Below are 21,515 nucleotides of genomic sequence, written 5' to 3'. Positions count from 1 at the left end.
AAATATCCACTTCCCAGAGCTCAGTTAAGTGGAATTCCCAGGTGGTCAGGGTCCCTTTAGCTTGGTCAAAAAAACACTTTCATTCTGATAAAATGGTAAAAGTCTATGGCACAGAGAGTAAATCTTTTCTCTCTCTCAGGGTGGTAAAACACCGGATGGGTATGCACTCCAGTGTGGTGTTTGATTTCCTTTACTCACAATTAGCAGATCTTCAGGTTCTCCTTGGTTCTTACACAATTTCTTTATTTCTTCTTTCTGGATCCCTGATGGAAGGGATCCCCTTGAAGCAAGCAGATATCTTTGCATCAAACAGGAAGGATGATCAACCAAAACTTCCTCCTGGGTCTTGAACTCAAGGACTTTTACCTCCAAATGTATTTAACATCGAAGTTCCTCCTCATATCAGGTCACCACCACTTCCTGGGCAGATGTTCCCTATCCCTGGTCGTCCCAGACACTGGGTTCCCTAAGCCCTGAGTTCAAGAAAGGCCCAGGTGTCCAGTGAGGCTCTTACTACTTAAAATCCTAAAACCCAAAAAATAGACCCAGAGGGAAAATCCTAACCAGCTAGTGAGTGGGAAAAGAATACCCCTCCTGACCTTGATCAGGACCACGAAGCAGGACTTGCCTGCCTGGCTCCTCTGACTGGCCCTGAAAAAACAACGAAGCAGGACTTGCCTGGCTCCTCTGACTGGGCCTGAAAAAACAACGAAGCAGGACCTGCCTGGTTCCTCTGACTGGGCCTGAAAAAACAATGAAGCAGGACCTGCCTGGCTCCTCTGACTGGGCCTGAAAAAACAATTTAAGCAAAACTCCTCACTGTCTCTTAACTCTCAGCAAACCTAAAGAGCTACTATTATAGATTCTCAGGGGGATGGGAATTGTAGACCCCTCAAAGGGAGGGGCTGAATTTGAATGGTACCTCCCCACACAATAACTCGCACTACTATTCTAGCTGAACTAAGGACTCACCCAGGTTTTAATGGTGATGTGACCATAAGGTCCATCACACTAATAATAGAGTCACCAACTACAATGGCCATCCTAATTCTTCCCTCCTGAGCACGTGCCCCCTGGAGACACATCCTTGATGCAAGAGGATACTACTTCACCTTGATGCAGGTCCTAGCCTCATCAAGGTGAAGCTCTCCTTCCAGGTGACCTTTTCCCTCCAAGGCAGCATAGGGGCTGCCAGATTGGAGGTGGGACTTCTCTACTATATCCTTGAAGTTCTCTTCTATATAACTGTGTCTCCCTTACCTCCTCTAGGTCTGCCACTCTAGCCTCTAGGTCATACATAATAATAATAATATTTATTTATATACTGTCAAATCTGGGATACAAACTTGGCGGTTTACAATAAAGTTAAAAAACAAAATACATAACAGGTAATTAAATCATAGGTTAAAATAAAAATACATGTCTACCTCAAAAACTTCTCACTAGCTGGAAGATAATCATTTAAGTGTCACTCAGTGCAAAAGACTGGAAAGCCTCTCTCTCACTGCTATCTGCATATTCATTTTGTTGATTTGTTACCAAGTTTAAATTTCTAAGCATGTAAAGCTAACCTAAAGTAATTTTAGTCTATTGATTTATTTTATATTTGTCAATGACCCTCAAAACAATACAATTAGTCCATTTAGGTACTCACCTTATTGACTTTTGTTTTTAATTAAATTCTTTCTAAATAAAACCTGTAACAAATTTACAGTAAAGAGCTGTGAGATTCTAGTCCTCTTCTGCTGTAAGGGATACAGGAGGGCCTATGGAGATCAAAGCCTGGATCGCTTGTGATGATCTCTGTGGTCCTCTTCTGAAAGCTGCTGGATAATGTACAGATAAGCCTTCTAGTCCTCTTCTCAGTAAGGGGCTTCTCAAAGGTGGTGCTATGAAGCTTGGATGCTCACACCAAGCTCTCCCAGGGCTGCTGGGTAAGTTATGCAGCTGAGCCTTCTGGTCCTTTTCTGCTGCAAGGGATGTGGGGCCTCTGAAACCCGGACCTGTGGAGATCAAAGCCTGGATCGCTTGTGATGATCTCTGTGGTCCTCTTCTGAAAGCTGCTGGATAATGTATACGGATAAGCCTTCTAGTCCTCTTCTCAGTAAGGGGCTTCTCGAAGGTGGTGCTATGAAGCTTGGATGCTCACACCAAGCTCTCTCAGGGCTGCTGGGTAAGTTATGCAAATGAGCCTTCTGGTCCTTTTCTGCTGCAAGGGATGTGGGGCCTCTGAAACCCGGACCTGTGGCGATCAAAGTCTGGATTGCTTGTTCTGACCTCTCCCGGAGGCTGCTGGGTATTATATGCAGCTAAGCCTTCAGGTCCTCTTTTGTTCATTCATTGCATTTGTCTTATTTGTTTCAAATAAATACACATGCCTAACTAAGCAGTAGTCAGTTTGGTCGTAGTTTTTTCTGCCATAGCAAGGCTTATTACATGGATAACGTATGTTCCTTATTCAACTCTGGTTCTCAAGAACTACAAATAGGCCTGGTATTCAGAAAATCCATATTGAATATACCTAAGATAGATTTGCATACAGTGGAGGCCTTGCAGACAAATCTCTCTCATGCATTTCATTGCAGGTATCCTAACAACCAGGCCTGTTTGAGGACTAGAGTTGGCCACTGCTTCTGTGAAGTTTTTCTGCTTAGACTGTCAAGGACATTTCTAGTTATGATGATAGTGGTGGTGGTAAGGATGTGCATTTCTTTGAAATGAAATAGGAAATTGTCAAGGACCATGCCGTAGTGACAGGTCCCTATGGACGGGATTAGCAAGGGCTAAGAAGCTTCCTGGCCCTGGCACATTTTTGGGGAGTGGGAGAGATAGACCATGGGAGGGTTCTGATGAAGCCCCATTTTGGGTTTTTTTTAGGGGGAGCCTAAAAATGTTTATTTTGTTTCTGAAAAGAACAGAAACAAAGTAAACATTAAACAAAATGATACTGGGAGGGAAACAAAAAAAACCCTCTTTTTTTTCTTCCAGATCCCTAATGTTGACCTGCTTAGGAAGTGAAAGAAATACATACAACATAGCACATAATCAGACCTTCTGTATTCCCAAAAACACTAATAACAGAAGAGAAAATATTTTAGAACAAACAAAAAAGCAGATCTAAGACTATAAATAGGGACCTTCATTTTTCCGTTTTTATTTTATTGTTCTGCAGGAGTTAATCAGGTTTTTTATAACCAAGAAAAGTAATAGGAAATCAGTGGGGGAAAAAAGAAGCAATTTTTTTCCACTGATTTTCTGCTGTTTTTGTTGGCTATAATAAACACTGATAAACTCCAAGGGACAATAAAATAAAAACTGAAAACAGAAGTCTGGAAATATAACCAAAGAAGAAGCAAATAAGTCAAGAAACTGACTAGTTGATTTTTGTAGCTAGTACAGCTTCTTTCCAGGTGGCAGTTAGCAATAAGGAAAAAGAAATTACAAATACAAAGAGAATACTATATTGCACACTTACTACTAGTGCAAATTGCAGGTGATCCATAGCCATTCATGTGAGCAGTTCCGAAATTGAGCAGTCCAAAAGGAGTGTTAAGATGATCTATTAGGTGGAAACTGAATCCTGATCCAAAGCCGTATTCACCCCAGCTGTACTCAGTACCTTCGATCTGCTGCCATCTCACACTGCTAAGGGGCCTCTTATCATAGGCGACTTGGGCAGTTGCTGAGGTCTTAGCTATCATAATAGCATAGTTCTCAAAATCCGGCTGTCCGTAGACATAATAGCCTGTGCAGTACGATGCAATGTCTGGGATACTCATGAGGAATGGATCATACAGAACTCCCTTTCCATTGTCCCAGCCTGTATGCAAGAACATGACCTGAATGCCCACATTAGCGGAAATAAACATGGCTGTATGATCTTTAATTTCCAGCTTCAGAAACTGTCCAGCTACTAGGTTCCTGCTCTCTTTGGTGTTCCCAGTCTGGTAGTTCACTTGTGTTGGCTGAGAAGCAACAACATAAGCTATGTCTGTCCTTGTTTGGTAGGATAGAGAGGGCACAATGAAACTGGTTCCCCATTTTGAGACTGGCTGGAGTTGCTCAAACACATGGTTACATTTGGTGCGTATCATGGTACAGGTGTGCCCTGTGAAGACGGCTGCCGGCATTTGTGTTACAATTCTGGTGCCCGTCAGGTCGGCTTTGCTTTGGAGCTGGACAGCCTCTAAAGCTTGCAGCTTGATGGTAAGTTTGCTCCCTGCATCGTAGTTCTGCTCCTGGTACCTAACAGGCCCTTTCAAGTAGATGTCAACTGTGTTTTCATCCTGATATGTTGCAATGGACATTTCTTTGAAGGCCTCTGCTGGTTCCCCATTGGGGGTTACAAGGTAGTATTCGGTGCCTAGCTCTGATACAGGATACACTATGCTTGTGTCAGCAGAATACTGTTTATAGTTGCTGGCTAGAACTGTTATGTCCTTGTCAGCCTGAATGATAACAGTATTGCAGGACTTTGTGCCTCCGGATGATTCTACTGATGGTGGAATCTGGATGGACATGGTTTGACGCTCATTGAGTGTAAACACTTTCTTAAAGTTTGACTTATTTACAGAGATGGTAACAGAAGTAGAGGGGAAAAAACCAGTACAGATGACCTGGAATCTGCCTTGGCCATACTTTAATTGGTAGTTCTCCATGAAGGTTGTGATGAACTCCTTCCCCTGGTGACCTGCTAAACAGGAACCTATAGAAGAGAAGCAGAATTATTTATGGAGATTGTTGTGCATGAACGAACAACAAAATAAAACGATTTATACAAAAAACATTTGGCTTTGTGTGCTAGGGCAGATATTCAGCTGGATCTAGCTTACTAGAATAGTGGCCAGATTCATTAGATGGCTAAATATATCCAGACAAAAATAAGTGGCTCCAAAGAAATGGTTGGGCAGGAAGACGACTTAGCTTGCTATGTCTGGTCAGCCGAAAAGCAGGCTTCATTATAGCTAAATTTCAGCTTTCTAGATTTAGGATTATTTTAATCCAAAAACCTAGCTAGCTAGGTTCAATTGAAATCAACTTAATTTTGCTAGTCAAAATTTGTTCAGCTATATCACTCTTTTGAAATTGATTCATTGGCGACTTGAATGAACTTTCTCCTTGCTTCTTCCCATTCAGCTGTCATCATGAACTTAAGAACATAAGAACATGCCATACTGGGTCAGACCAAGGGTCCATCAAGCCCAGCATCCTGTTTCCAACAGTGGCCAATCCAGGCCATAAGAACCTGGCAAGTACCCAAAAACTAAGTCTATTCCATGTTACCGTTGCTAGTAATAGCAGTGGCTATTTTCTAAGTCAACTTAATTAATAGCAGGTAATGGTCTTCTCCTCCAAGACCTTATCCAATCCTTTTTTAAACACAGCTATACTAACTGCACTAAGCACATCCTCTGGCAACAAATTCCAGAGTTTAATTGTGCATTGAGTAAAAAAGAGCTTTCTCCGATTTGTTTTAAATGTGCCACATGCTAACTTCATGGAGTGCCCCCTAGTCTTTCTATTATCTGAAAGAGTAAATAACCGATTCACATCTACCCGTTCTAGACCTCTCATGATTTTAAACACTTCTATCTTATCTCCCCTCAGCCGTCTCTTCGCCAAGCTGAAAAGTCCTAACCTCTTTAGTCTTTCCTCATAGGGGAGCTGTTCCATTCCCCTTATCATTTTGGTAGCCCTTCTCTGTACCTTCTCAATCGCTATTATATCTTTTTTGAGATGTGGCGACCAGAATTGTACACAGTATTCAAGGTGCGGTCTCACCATGGAGCGATACTTCATGCATGGAATCTCTCCTTACTCCTTCCTATCTGCTTATTTGTGTGCTATAATAAACAGCGTCTTTCCTTATTCCTTCCTATAATGGCTCTCATCAAGGAATCATTATAGATAAATTGTACCTCTACTGTTTCTCATCTACTCTCAGCACAAAGACCATGCACTTTCTTTCCTTATTCATAGCAATCCATCAAATATTAATCATGGATGTCTTCTCGCTTTACTGCTCTCCACCCAGTTCTTATCATGGCCTATCCTTCACTGGTCTTTCTCTACTCATTGAAGGATTTTGGATAATGCTTCCCATAGGTACTGTCAATACCAATGGCATGCAACATTCCCTACCCATTTTTGGACCTCAGGGACTCTGCTCCAGTGAAGGTATCATCAAATTGCAATGAGTATGGGGACTAGATCAGCCCTGCATGGAAACCTGGAGGGGGCAAGGTCTGTGAGCATGGGTTACCTTGGATCCCATAATACACACTGCACAGCTAGAGCAGAGCTCCTCATGCTGAAATATGGGGATGGGGATGCAAACAGAGGAAGGGTAGGTGGGAGGGAAGGGTTCAGTGATCGGAGCAGGATTGGAGGTCTGTTGTTTCCAAAATTTTGCCATATGAGGCACAGTGCAATAGGCCTGTGATTAGTTTAAACTTGTCTCTAATCCCTCCCACACTGTGCCAACCATTCAATGTTATCACATTGTGAAAGTATAATAATATTAAAACATTTTGAACTAGGAAGAAAAATGTTCATTTAAATTGGCATTCAGATAACATAAATAACATAGTGAAAGAGTCATTTTCAAGCATCCCACATAAAAGTCAGTGGCTACTTTTTACCTTCAGATTTTTATCCCAAATTTTCAAAGTGTATTTATGCACATAAATCTGAAAATTCTGGGGTATGTACAGAACCCAGCATCATGCAGAAAGTTACAGCTACTTGGGAGTAGGTGTAACTTTGTGTATATATATTTATGTGTATACTTTCAATGTTATTGTGTGCACATAAATGAAGTCCCCACTGTTCTGTGTCCCGGCCGCATGGGTGCCGCGACCGGGCCGGCTCACCTGGCATTACCATCCACTATTTATTTATTTATTTATTTAGAGATTCTTATATACCGCGGTACGTATAATTATACATCACCTCGGTTTACAGTAAACATTAATTTTAGCAACAGGCTTTACATTAAACAGTTTATACAATAAGTAAACAGTAAAATAAATATAAGTTAGCAACAGCTTTTACATTTAACAGTTTATAGAATAAGTAAACAATTCGCCGCTTGTAGCTTTACATAAATAATGTTTCGATAGACCAAAATATAACTACTGTAACTATAATCCATCATGTATGTTTAATTTAAATAATTAAACGCGAGAGTAACTTAAGCCATTAATCTGTTGGCAACGGGTAAGCCTGTGCTATTGAATTCAGAAAAAAATGCCAAATGGAAGACATCATTGAAGCTCTCACAGAAGATATCCATAAACTAGATCTCACTGATGCCAACTCAGCTTGTCTGACCTGGCATAAACTCACCAGCTGCATTGCTGATCGACTCTGCCCTTTAATAACTAAAGAGATCAACTCAGAGAAGAAAGATAAAAAACCATGGTACACCACTGACCTCAGAAATATGAAACACGAACTCCGTAAACTGGAAAAAAAATGGATTAGAAACCATGACTCAACTCATCTTCAAAAATTCAAATCACTACTCCACAAGTATCGTAAATCAACGAATGAAGCCAAGAAAAACTATCATAATGGGTAAGCACAGGCTTACCCGTTGCCGCTAACTCCCGGGGTCCCTGTCGCTCACTGCGGCCTCCCTCGGCATCTCCATCACTACAGGCCTCACAGTGGAGTCATATTACTCATAGTATCACAACTATACGCTTCACCATTGGAATTCTTCATGATGAAGAGATCTCCCTTCTGGTCCTAAGATGGTACACGCACCCGGTAGTCCTTGGGCTTCCCTGGCTCCAGTTACACACACTCCACTTTGACTGGCAGTCCTTACAGCTAACCCAGTGGGCCCCTCAATGTCAGAATCACTGTTTACGCCAAGTGTCCCCATCTGTGACCATGCTCAACATCACAACCCTTCCTGGACTACCTGTCCCTTATTCAGACTTCAAGGATGTCTTCTCCAAGACTAACGTTGATATCTTGCCACCACTTCGAGAATTTGACTGTTCCATAGACTTACTACCTGGAACCATGCCTCCTAAGGGCAAACCTATCCTCTATCACTTCCTGAAACACAAGCCATGTCTGAATATATCAAGGAGAATTTAGATAAAGGGGTAATCAGACCCTCTAATTCCCTGGCAGGAGCTGGGTTCTTAAGAACATAAGAACATAAGAAACTGCCATGCTATGTCAGACCAAGGGTCCATCAAGCCCAGCATGCTGTTTCCCTCAGAGGCCAAACCAGGCCACAAGAACGTGGCAATTATCCAAACACTAAGAAGATCCCATGCTACTGATGCAATTAATAGCAGTGGCTATTCCCTAAGTAAACTTGATTAATAGCCGTTAATGGACTTCTCCTCCAAGAACTTATCCAAACCTTTTTTGAACCGAGCTATACTAACTGCACTAACCACATCCTCTGGCAACAAATTCCAGAGCTTTATTGTGCATTGAGTGAAGAAGAATTTTCTACGATTAGTCTTCAATGTGCTACTTGCTAACTTCATGGAATGCCCCCTAGTCCTTCTATTATTCGAAAGTGTAAATAACTGAGTCACATCTACTCGTTCAAGACCTCTCATGATCTTAAAGACCTCTATCATATCCCCCCTCAGCCGTCTCTTCTCCAAGCTGAACAGCCCTAACCTCTTCAGCCTTTCCTCATAGGGGAGCTGTTCCATCCCCTTTATCATTTTGGTTGCCCTTCTCTGTACCTTCTCCTTCTTTGTTAAGAAGGATGGCAGCTTAAGAACCTGCATAGACTACAGAGGCTTGAATGCAGTGACTCGTAAGGATCGCTATCCACTGCCACTTATCAGCGAATTATTTGACATTTGCAGGGTGCACAAATCTTTATGAAATTAGATCTCCGAGGGGCGTACAACCTTGTACGAATCCAACCAGAAGACATATGGAAGACCGTCTTCAATACAAGGGACAGCCACTACGAGTACGTAGTAATGCCCTTTGGGCTTTGCAACGCCCCAGCAGTGTTCCAATGCTTAATGAATGAGATCTTTCGGGATCTTTTGTACTCCTTTGTTGCAGTATATCTAGATATACTAATATTCTCCAAAGATCTAAAGTCCCATCGTGCACACATCCAAACAGTCCTCCAACGCTTCAGAGACCATCACCTCTATGCGAAACTAGAAAAATGTATTTTTGAACAACCCAGTTTCCCATTTTTAGGATATATCATTTCCAACCGTGGCTTCACCATGGACCCTGATAAACTCCAGTGTATCCGAGACTGGCCACAACCAGTGGGCCTCCACCTCCACCTTCCTCTATTCCTGATGCCTTTCAACTAGCTTGATCACTCCATTCTTATACTTCACTTTCAATGCATATCCAGCATAGTTCTCTGCTTCAACAGCAGGGGAAAAGAAAAACTGTTACTTCACACATCCAGCAGAGCTCTCTGCTTAAACGGCAGGGGAGAAGAAAAAAGGGATCGCACTCACAAAGCGGGGAGTAGCTGGCTTGTTACGGCGGTTACTACCCCAAACCAAATGTACCTGATACTTCACTCTCGACGCATATCCAGCATGGCTCTCTGCTTCAACGGCATGGGAGAAAGACTGATACATCACAAATTTCCAGCATAGCTTTCTGCTTCAACGGCAGGGGAAAAGAAAAACTGATACTTCACGCATATCCAGCATAACTTCAACGGCAGGGGAGAAGAAAAAAGGATTCACACTCACAAAGCGGGGAGTAGCTGGCTTGTTACGGCGGTTACTACCCCAAACCAAATGTGCCTGATACTTCACTTTCGATGCATATCCAGCATAGCTCTCTGCTTCAACGGCAGGGGAGAAGAAAAAAACTGATACCTCACGCATATCCAGCATAGCTCCCTGCTTCAACGGCAGGGGAGAAGATAAACAACCAATAAGGGCTGTATAACATAATCTGGGTAAAAACAAATAAGCATGGGTGTAGCTTGCTTATTGCGGCGGTTACTACCCCTACTACCTCTAACTAATCAAGCTAGATATTTCACTTGGATGCAGCTCCATCACCGCTCTCTACATTAATGGCGGGGGTGGAAGGGAATTAGAACCAAGAGCTAAGAGAAACAGATAAGTATGGGAGAAGAAATGAGGGAAGCTTGCTGGGCAGACTGGATGGGCCATTTGGTCTTCTTCTGCCGTCATTTCTATGTTTCTATGTTTCTAAAGATTCCTTAGGTTTACAAACTACTATCGAAACTTTATCGCTAACTACTCCTCCCTAGCCGCTCCACTTACCACCATGACTAGGAAGGGATGCAACCTCTGAGTGTGGAGTCCCAAGGCCCAGTCAGCATTCCATGCCTTGAAAGAAACCTTCTATTCCGGCCCATGTCTGCGCCATCCGGATCCTAACCAGCCATTCATTGTCGAAGTTGACACTTCCGCCATCAGAGCCGGAGCAGTTCTAAGTCAATACACCACTAAAGGAACCTTAGTACCATGTTCTTTCTACTCACACAAATTCTCCACCACAGAACAAAATTACACTATAGGGGATCGGGAACTCCTAGCAGTGAAACTTGCCCTCCAGGAGTGGCGTCTGTGGTTGGAAGGGGCACAACACAAGTTCACCATATTTACTGACCACAAGAACCTAGAACATTTAAAAGAGGCTCAATTACTTAATCCCAGACAAGCCCACTGGGCTCTGTATTTTGAACACTTCAACTTCAAGCTCCGCTATCGCCCTCTAACTAAAAACCTTCGGGAAGATGCACTTTCTCGCTCCGTCAAGCCGGAGGATACACACGAGACTCCTAGGCACATCATCGACCCCGCCTGCATATGCTTTGCAGTGACCACCACGGTACCAGCTGGAAAGACGGTGGTACCCCGCCATCTCCGTGAGTGCGTGCTCTGTTGGGCATATGACTCTAAGCTAGCTGGTCACCCTGGACGAGCCCGGACTCTCGAGATGCTTTGAAGGCATTATTGGTGGCCTACCATGTTAAAGGACTCCCACAACTATGTGGACTCCTGTCCAGTGTGCGCACAACAGAAACCTCCGACTGGCCACCCATGGGGCCTCCTCCAAACTCTTCCTGCGCCCACTGAACCCTGGTCAAGTCTCGCTATTGACTTTATCGTAGATCTACCACTTTCCAAAGGTAATACTGTCATTTGGGTGATCATTGATCGTTTCTCAAAGATGGCCCACTTTGTCCTTCTGCCTGGTCTTCCTTCAGCTCCAGAACTAGCTAAACTCTTCCTGACCCATATTTTTTGCCTGCATGGACTCCCAAAGGAAATTGTTTCTGACCGAGGCCCTCAATTAGCTGTCAAATATTGGAGATCCCTTTGTAAGAAGTTTAATATTACACTAAACTTACCCTCAGCCTATCATCCGCAAGCTAATGACCAAGCCAAGAGGACAAATTACTCCTTAAAATTGTTTCTACAGTCATACACCAATGACCAACAAGATAATTGGTCTGACCTCCTGCCTTGGGCAGAATTATCCACAATACTCTCATTGCCTCTGCCATGGATGTCTCACCGTTTACGGTAGTCTTTGGTCGCCAACCATGCCCACCCCTACCGGTTTCACTCATGGTACCTTCACTGGCAGCTCAGTCTACAGCACAGATGATATGTAGACTTTGGATCCAAGTAAAGGAGAGACTCAATCAAGCAGTCGAGTGAACCAAGTGTTTTACTGACATCCATCGCCAAGCCACACCACTCTTCAGACCAGGTCAGAAAGTCTGGCTTAGTACAAAGCATATTCGCTTACATCTACCATCTCAATGACTAGCCCCCAGATTTATAGGGCGTTTACCAATTCTTCGATGCATTTGTGCAGTCACCTATCAGTTGCAATTGTCTGCCTTTCTAGGAATCCACAACACTTTCCACGTCGCTGTTGAAACTGTTGGTCTTGTCCTGGCCTTCTTGAAGGCCTCCTTCACCTACACAACTCGCTGCTGAGCCCAAGAACACCCTACAGGTAAAAGAAGTTTTAGATGTCCAGCGCCTTAGAGGCCATTGGGAGTACCTCCTGTCATGGGAGGGTTTTGGCCCAGAGGAGAACTCCTGGGAACCCTCGCATCATAGCTATGACAAGATCTTGTTCCAGAACTTCCACAGGGTCCATCCAGAGAAACCTAAGCCAGTAAGGGGGAGGCCTAGAAGGGGGGGGGGGGTTCTGTTGTGCGTCCTGGCCACGTGGGTGCCGCAACCGGGCCTGCTCACCTGGCATTACCATCCACTAGGGCAGGCTTTCCCACTGCCGCTAACCCCCGGCATTCCTGTCACTCACTGTGGCCTCCCTTGGCATCCCTGTCGCTCACTGCGGCCTCCCTCGGCGTCTACATCGTTACAGGCCTCACAGTGGAGCTCCTGTCGGGGATCCGCATCCTCAGCCGGCTCAGCCCCGCCCATAGGCACGCACGTGGCCGACCTCACCACTCTTAAAGGGGTCAGCACGGAAACCTTCGGGTTGCATGCCCTGATGTCGTCATCAGCCTTCCATATATAAGGCAGGGCTCAAACCCCTGATCCCTGCCTTGACAATTGGGTTGACATAGTTTGTGTAGAGAGTTTGCGTTCGTGTTCCAAGTGTCTCCTGAACCAGTGTCTCCTGTTCCTGCGTCTCCTGTTTCGTGTCCTTCTCAGGTAGTACCTATCCGGACTAACTTCCTGGTACTGGCCTCTGCCTGCCTGACCATTCTACTGTCTGCTGCCTGGAACTGACCACTGCCTGACTGACCATTCTTCTGCCTGCCGCCTGGAACTGACCACTGCCTGCCTGACCATTCTTTTGTCTACCGCCTGGAACTGACCCTCGCTTGCCACAACTATGCACGGACTGACTCTGGTATTGATCCCGCTTTGGCTGACCTCTCTTGGACTGATATTCTGGCATTGACCCTTGCACTTCACTTGGACACTCTCCTCCGGCCCCCGGTGACCTTCGGGCCTATGCACTTGGATAACAACCGCAGCTTCCACGTGGCTGGACCTGCAGGTGCTGCCTGCCTCTTCCGGAGGACCTCTCTGAACTGTTACCTTCCCAAGGTCTCCGGAGCTTTCAGTTCTGGTGTAGTCCACTTGCTCTGCATCAGCCGCCCACTCTTGCTCGTGGTGGGCACACCTCTCCGATACCTCTCCAGGAGACCACCGAAGGCCCACCTAAGTCCAGGCGGTCTGGGTACCCAAGGGATCAACCTGCAGAAACCCCGGACTGTTATTGGTGAAGCTCCAGCTAAGTCACTGTCTCCTTGTATGCTCCGCCTCCTGGTGGCAGGCGCTCTCTGGGTCCAATCAGAGGGCCGTACCAATCCTGCACCAGGCCAAGGGTCCACCTCCAGTGCAACACCCACCCCATCTCCATCTCCCAGATCAACTCTTTGTAGTGCGCCTAAGAGTACATGTGTCATGAATTTTGTGGGTATTTTAAAAAGTCATTTAGGCACATAAAACTAGGGATTATGTGTGCATCCTTTTGAAAATGACCACCTAAAAACAAATTAAGAGATTTAAAAGAGCTCCATCAACAAATATTAACAGGAAAAAAATTATAATAAAACCAAAATATCCCCTATGACATTGCTCATTTTTCTCTTTCACTCTCTTCATTTGTGCATCAACCTCCTTTATTCCTTTCCCTTTCATTCTTCTTCTCATTCCTTTATTCCCTTACATCCTTCCCTTCCTGTTTTCCAGTTTGAACATCTTCTTTCAGAAACTCGTTATTCTTGTTCTTTCTTCTACTCTCTCACTCCCCACCATTCCCCAGTTCTTCTATCTTTGTATTTTTCATTCCATCCCTATCCATCTCATTCCCATATTTTAGTCATCCTTATCACTTTCCACAGGTCAAAGGTAGCACCGGCGCCATTTTGTTTTTTTGTCCCCCGACGTCAGGAGCGTAGGAGATCGCTCCCGGACCCCCAGGGACTTTTGGCCAGCTTTGCTCCAAAAGTTATGCGATCCCGAGGCAGGCGTAACTTGCGTGCGCCGGCTGGCTGCTGGCGTGCCATGCCCCGGCAAGGCCACTGTGCTGGAGCACTCGACCCCACCCCAAACTGCGGCCATGCCCCCAGCCCGTCCCCGAACAACTGCCACGCCCCCGGACCACCCCTTTTTCGAAGCCCCGGGACATTCGCGCATCCCGGGGCTTACGCGCGCTGCCGAGCCTATGCAAAATAGGCTCGGTGCGCGCAGGGGTAGGTTTTTGGGGGTTACGCGTGTATTTTACACGCGTAACCCCTTGAAAATCTACCCCATTGAAAGCTCGTCCACTAACTCTTATATAATAAGGGGATTAACGTGTCCAAAATGCGCATCCAAACCCCCCAAAAAATAATAGCGCTCATCATATGCAAATACATGTTGATGACGCTATTAGCTATTTGCCTGGGATACAGAAAAACAAATGTGCGCCTGATCCACACATTTTACGCTCAGATATTAGCACCTGCCCAAGGGCAGGCATTAATTTCTGAGCAGCCTGAAAAAGTGTACAGAAAAGCAGAAAATATATACATCCGCCGACTTAATATCGTGGCAATATTAAGTCGGAAGAACCAAAAGGTTAAAAAAAAAAAAAAGTGCCAGAGTATCAGATTAGGAAAACGGGTAGGGATGTGAATCGTTTTAGGACGATTAAAATTATCGTCCGATAATTTTAATATCGTCTTAAACCGTTATGGAACACAATACAATAGAGATTCTAACGATTTATCGTTATAAATCGTTAGAATCGTGAGCCGGCACACTAAAACCCCCTAAAACCCACCCCCGACCCTTTAAATTAAATCCCCCACCCTCCCGAACCCCCCCCAAATGAGTTAAATAACCTGCGGGTCCAGCGGCGGTCCGGAACGGCAGCGGTCCGGAACGGGCTCCTGCTCCTGAATCTTGTTGTCTTCAGCCGGCGCCATTTTCCAAAATGGCGCTTAAAAATGGCGGCGGCCATAGACGAACACGATTGGACGGCAGGAGGTCCTTCCGGACCCCCGCTGGACTTTTGGCAAGTCTCGTGGGGGTCAGGAGGCCCCCCACAAGCTGGCCAAAAGTTCCTGGAGGTCCAGCGGGGGTCAGGGAGCGATTTGGGGGGGGTTCGGGAGGGTGGGGGATTTAATTTAAAGGGTCGGGGGTGGGTTTTAGGGGGTTTTAATGTGCCGGTTTTGCGATTTTTAGATTTTTAGATTTTTCACGATTTTTCACGATTTTTCACGATATTTTACCCCCCCAAACGGCAACAATACGATTCCCTCCCCCTCCCAGCCGAAATCGATCGTTAAGACGATCGAGGACACGATTCACATCCCTAAAAACGGGCACTCGTAAAATTGAGCATCCATTTTCCAAACCCACTGACAGCCACCTCTCCTGGGCTTCTGCCGCTAAGGAGCCACTGGGGGTACACTACTGTCTCGGACATCTCCTTTTTAGCGCGACCCCTCATTTAAATACAGTGTCGCTCATCCAGGAGAGGTGGCCGGGTGTGCGTTAGGAAAGCGAGCGCTCAACCCTGAACACCCGTTTTCCCGCGTACTTTACTGTATCGGCCTGAGAGTGTTTACTACAGAGGCTTTGTCAACACGGGTTTCTTGGAGACAGTTTGGAAATAAGATTGCATGAAGATTTTCACATACTTATTTAGATGGTCAATCTTTGCAAACAGACTTTCTGTTCATCCTTGAAGATACCGTAAGCAATTTGTCTCTTGGAGAGAGTGATCATTTATTGCTGAATGATAAATCAATGCTATAAAAGTTACCTAGCCACGTTTGATTTTTAAATTGTTTTTTGGGGGAAAAAAATCAGAAAAACATGGATTAGCTTTAGCTTATGCTGCGTTTATTGGAGGCTTTTCTGACCCAAAATTAAATGATTTATACTGGCTTTAAGATTTCCTACATCTTGCTCATATCTGAGCTATTTCCTCTTATGTACATTTTTTGCTGGTCTCTGGATCGTTTTGATATTTGAAACTCACTTGCATGACTTTTTCCTTTCTCGTGTTATTTCATTGCCTTTTTAACTAACCCCTTGTGTAGCTACTTATACATTCTTGTCATTAGTTGAATGGATAGCCATGACTTCCCAAATATAAACAAGGGTTCCTACTCAGTGCACCAGACATAAAAGCATAAGAAATACCATAGTGATCCCTCAAGCTCAGCATACTATCTCCAACTCAATCCAGCTCACAAGAATCTGTCAGGATGCAATCCTGGTTTGTGACCAGGAATAAGCAGTTGCTTTCCCAAGTCTATATGACTAATAGCGGTTTATGAACTTTTCTTCTAGGAACTTGTCTAAACCAGTTTTAAACCCAGGTACCCTACTGCTTTCACAGAATTCCCTGGCAACAAATTCCACAGTTCAATTGTGCGTTGAGTGAAAAAAAGATCACGTTCTATGATTTGTTTTAAATGTTCTACCTATTAGCTTCATGGATTGTTCTAGTACTTTTTGAAAGCATAATAATCATTCCCTATTTAACTGTTCCACCCCTCTCATGATTTTGTAGACCTCCATTGTTCCTAACTAGTACTTCTTCCCGTAGTCTAACATTAGTAATTATTAACCTTATTTGTTTCTTTTTGGTGCAAAATAAGTTTTCTTAGTACTCACCCCATAGGAACACCAGGGAGGCCCATAGTTGTAAAATTCTATTTGTAGCCATTGCTGGAAAGAAAGAAACAATAAGGCAGTTGAATTTAGGGAAAATGAAATGATTACGGTACTCTTGGTAAATTAATTTTTTAATTTGTATTATTTCAAATTCGCCCTACCAAATAATGTTCAAGGGAAGGAAAGTCAAAGCATGAATTAAAAACAATAAATACAGCATAATGAATTGTAACAGATTATAAACATAAAACACTGAACATGACGTACAAAGTAACTCTTTTTTAATGGAAAGTAAACTAAAACTAGAGGTCATGATGAGAAGTTCCAAGGAAGTATTTTTTCATGGAGAGATTGTCGGACGCCTGGAAGGCCCTGCCAGAGGAGGTAGTGGTGATAAAAATGGTAAGAGAATTAAAAAAACAATGGAATAAACACAAATCATCCCTGGAGACACAAGAAGCTAATGAAGCACGGGGGGTAACTGGCACAGCGCGGCAGCTCAGCACTGCTGCTTTGTACTTCCAGGAATTGATGAATTGCTCCATCGTACAACTGGGGTAACCTGCGCAGAGCAACGCTTACAGCCCTAAACCATACTGAACCGACATAAAAGGCATCGAAAATTAACATAAAACAAATCATTAAAACTGTAAAACAATATTCCAAACTCCCTAAAACTGATCGTTTATCCAGCTACATTGTCTGGGATTCAACAGGATAAACCTCTCACTGAATATTATGGATTTAAGATACTTGGCTAACTTTAGCTGATTAATGTTTAAGCCTAAGGGGATAGCTTTGGATATTTCCAGTTAGGTTTAAAGATTTCCAGCCTTATATGGCCATATAACTTTACACATAACCAGCTACAGCCGATTAAGTGACATTACCATAAAAATAACAAAATAAGTCTTGATAGTGTCTTGCGGTCCAAATCACAGGCCCCCCCCCAAGACACACCAATGGGTTCTGCCAGGTCAAGCTCCCCACATCATTCCAAGTACTCAATAAAAGTAAAAAAAAATATATATATATGGGTGTGATGCCTTTGGAGTGGTCTAAGACAGGCGAAGGTTGGAGAACAGACCAGGCTGGAGTCTGTTCTGCTTTTCAACAGTTTAATTATAAAAAGTTCAGCAAGACAGAATCAAAATGGCTGCTTACCTCAGCAGACTGACAATGCAAGAACAGTTCTTCCAAAAGAGCACAGCCCTCCATTACAGCTTCCTTCTTCTCCCTGGGGCCTAACTAACTCTCTCAGGGCCTCACCTTTGTATCCCTTACCTCAGGGAACGCCCCCACCCGAGGATCCCTTTCCTGTCTGTGGACCAGGGCCAGATAGCTGGAGCCGGTCCCTGGGGTTTTGTGGTTACTGCAAGAGGTTTCCGAAAAGCTTTTCCCAGATTGTCAAGTCTTTAAACCAGCTGTTACAAATTAGGGATGTGCTCACTAGGCGCACACGCGCATGCACCACTGGAGCCTCTTTTAAAGCATCTTCGGTGGGAACCTCGGGGGTGTCCCGGATTGATGACAGCTTTGCATCAGAATACTCAAGCTCCTCCTTCGCCCTCAGCTAGCCGACTTGGCAATGAGTTCCATTACTACTCTCTGAGCTCCTGTCTCTGCCATTCCTGTGGTGACGCTATCAGACCTTCTTGGACTTTGGACCCTGCCTGGTACCCGTTCCTCGGCGGCCAGCGTGCGTACTCTACAGGGCCTTGGTCTCCTGGCGTTCCCCGCTCCTCGGGCTAGCCCTGTGCTTTCCAGTAAGTCCTATCCTGCTGGCTCCCCTCTCCTCGGGCTGCCTCAGGGAACACCTTCACCACTTGGGAGTTCTACCTCTGTGCTTCCCCGCTCCTCGGGGCAGTGCCAACGTTCTTTACTGAGACTGTCAGGACTTTCCGCTCCTCGGGGAGGTGCCTACATTCTATTCTGTGACTGTCAGCGCGTCCCTGCTCCTCACTGTGCAGCTCCGTCCCTCGGGGTTGTCTCTCCGGAATACCTCCTGCACATCCTGTGTCACACTCCCCGCTCTGCAGGCCTGCTTGCGCCATCTCCTTTGGAGGACTCTGCCCAGGTACTTATCTCCAGCCTGCTCACGAACTGTGGGGATCTTGCCTGCTCCTCAGGACCCCTCCACAGTTTCTCCCAGAGTTCTCTGCTGTGCCTGACCTCACCTCCCGACAGTGTAGACCTGTGGGGTCCCTCCCCATAGGTGATAAGAACGCTCACCTTGGGCTAAGATTCCACAAACCCACAAACCATTACACTAAGGCACTATGAGGGGAGGAACAAACCAGAGAATGTGGCAGATAAGAACTCAAGAGGCCAAGCTTCCAGACAAGAAAACCACATGAGAAGTGCAAAGTAGCTTCCCAGACTGGCAAGAACGACTCAAGATGTAAGGTCTGGGGTATGACAGAAAGGCAGAGTGGCAGAAAGAACTCCAAGTGGCACACAGAAGCCCATGGCATAGCACTGAGGGGAATAGCAGGAAGAGAGAGTAGCATGGGAGATACCAATCATTCTGGCAGAGATAGGATCCACTTGTGGAAGGAGTGCAGCGTCTTTCAACACAGAATGGCAAACCTCCTGAGGAGAGTTTTCTGTTAGAATCATTGGGGATGGGTGAATAAAGCCCTAAGGTAACAGAAACATTAAATAATCCCATAGACATGGGAAATATGGATAAAAAGGGACATAATTGGAATCACTACCCAGGAAAGGGACATCAGAATCCTTCTGAACAATATTTTGAAGTCTTTGGATCAGTGTGAGGCAGTGGTCAAAAAGGCAAACAGGATGTTAGGAATTATTTGGAAAGGAAAAGAGAACAAAACTGAGAATATCATAATGGCTTTGTATAGATCCAAGGTGTGACTGTACCTTGAGTATTGTGTGCGGTTCGGTTTATCCATCTCAAGAAAGATAAAGCAGAATGGGGATGGAAAAAGTATCTTATGGAAAAAAGATAACTTGGAGAAAAGATGACCAAGAGGGGATATGATTGAAATTTATAAAATCATGAGTGGGGTGGAATGGGTAAACAGGGAACGGTTATTTACCCTTTCATACAACACTACGACTAGGGAACTCTCCATAAAACTAGCAACCGATAGATTTAAAAGAAATCAGGAAGTATTTTTTCACTCAGCTGATAACAAAGCTATGCTGGAGGATGTGATGAAGGCAACACCTTGCCACCGAACCAATTTCTCACCCAATCTAAAATTTTTCTTTCCACTACTATATGCAACATTGTCAAAGGCCTTACTGAAATCTAGATTAACCACATCCCCCATCCCTCACCATTTGTTATTTTATTCAAGAACATTTATATTTCATAAATATATGACAGACATCTTCATAGTGAATTACAATGTTAAATGCACATACAATTATAAAAGAGAGTAAACAAAACCTCTGGTCACTTTAACAAAGCAGTTTGCTTGGTAAGATATTCTGCTCGTGAAAGCATGTTTCTTAGGATCATGTAATCCTTTAACCTAAAAGTATTGCATTATTTAAGGGGTCTCATCCCAGTCCTCAAGACATATTTAGCCAATCAAGTTTCAGGATATCCATAATGAATATGGAATGAAGGAGGCTTGCATTCACTTTCTCCATTGTATGGAAATATATCTCATGTATATCTATTGCACATTTCTTGCAAATCTGACTGGCTAAGTGTAATCCCGAGGACTGGGTTGACAACCACTGCATTTTTCTATCCTTCAGCACTGATTCCACCACTTGGCCCACTATTGATTTGAAAGTAACAGGTCTGTAATTTTCTATTTCTTCCTTATTCTCACCCGTATATCTGCTCCTCTCCATACTCTTGGAACCACTCCTGCTTCAAGCAAGTTGAACAGAGCTATAAGAAGGAAAGTCAGTTCCTCCTTTAGTTCTTTCAGTATTCTAAGATATACACCATCACATTCCATCATCTTGTCTACTTTTCAAAACGTTATGGGGCCAATTTTCAAAGAGTTTAGGCTCTTAACTTTTGGAGTTAGGCTCTTAAATTGACTGAGTTTCCAAATTTAGGATCCTAGTTTCATTAGGCCTCTAAATTTAGGAGCCTAAAAAGTGAGTGGCTATTGGGGACTGATTTTCAGAACTAGGTACATAAATATCAGGCCTAAATGTAGGGGCCTAACTTTTAGGCTCCTAAATCTATGTGAATTTTAAGCTGAAAAGTTAGGCACCTACATGCAAATGAAAATAGGTGCCTAACTTAGGTACTTAATTTAGAGGTCTAAATTTAGGAGTTCACCTTTTTTGGAATATTTATTTATTTATTTATTTAACATTTTTCTATACCGACCTTCATGGTTAAATACCATATCAGGACGGTTTACATCGAACAGGGATAAAAATAATTAGGTAAAGGAAGAGACAAAGTTACATTAAACGAGGACCGTGAACTTGGAAGCTTAGGTAGCTGGAAGAAAAGAGATAAAGTTAAGTAAAGAAAAGAGAAATAACAAATTCCGGACTAGAGATAGTTCAGAATAGAATTAGTCCACATGTTAGAGTTGGTATCCATGCTGTCCAGGAATCAGATGAGGGGAGGTATAATTGTTCGTATAATTGTTCGTGAGTAGATAAAGTCTAATGTGTATCCCAGGGTTCTGGGAAGGCTAGGCGGAACAACCACGTTTTGAGTTTTTTTTTAAAAGTTAGCAGGCAAGGTTCCAACCTGAGTTCAGCAGGGAGGTTGTTCCAGATAGCTGGGGCTGCTGTTGAAAATGCTCGGTCCCTGGATGCAATGAGTCGCGTGGCTTTGGTTGGAGGGGCTTGTAGTGTTCCTTTGGATATTTCTCTCATTGGCCTATTAGAAGTATGGAGTTTTAATGGAATTTCAAGGTCGAGATAAAGGAGATCGTAGATGGA

At 44.1% G+C, this 21,515-nt stretch overlaps 1 protein-coding gene across 1 annotated transcript in view; it reads right to left on the bottom strand.

The window, feature by feature from the left end:
* LOC115075650 (IgGFc-binding protein-like) overlaps positions 1–18,670 on the bottom strand; it is a 94,985-nt gene extending 76,315 nt beyond the window's left edge. Inside the window, exons 1-3 of the mRNA XM_029576224.1 lie at positions 18,580–18,670; positions 16,617–16,670; positions 3,476–4,705 (exon numbers count right to left, since the gene is read on the bottom strand). Of these exons, the coding sequence (XP_029432084.1) occupies positions 3,476–4,705; positions 16,617–16,670; positions 18,580–18,670 (1,375 nt within the window). The remainder of the gene's footprint in view (positions 1–3,475; positions 4,706–16,616; positions 16,671–18,579) is intronic.
* Positions 18,671–21,515: the final 2,845 nt, after the last annotated feature.

Source organism: Rhinatrema bivittatum, chromosome 14 (assembly GCF_901001135.1).
Source record: "Rhinatrema bivittatum chromosome 14, aRhiBiv1.1, whole genome shotgun sequence".
Classification (NCBI taxonomy): domain Eukaryota; kingdom Metazoa; phylum Chordata; class Amphibia; order Gymnophiona; family Rhinatrematidae; genus Rhinatrema; species Rhinatrema bivittatum.
Note: the sequence above shows the minus strand (reverse complement) of the source record. Positions and strands in the feature narration are given on the sequence as shown.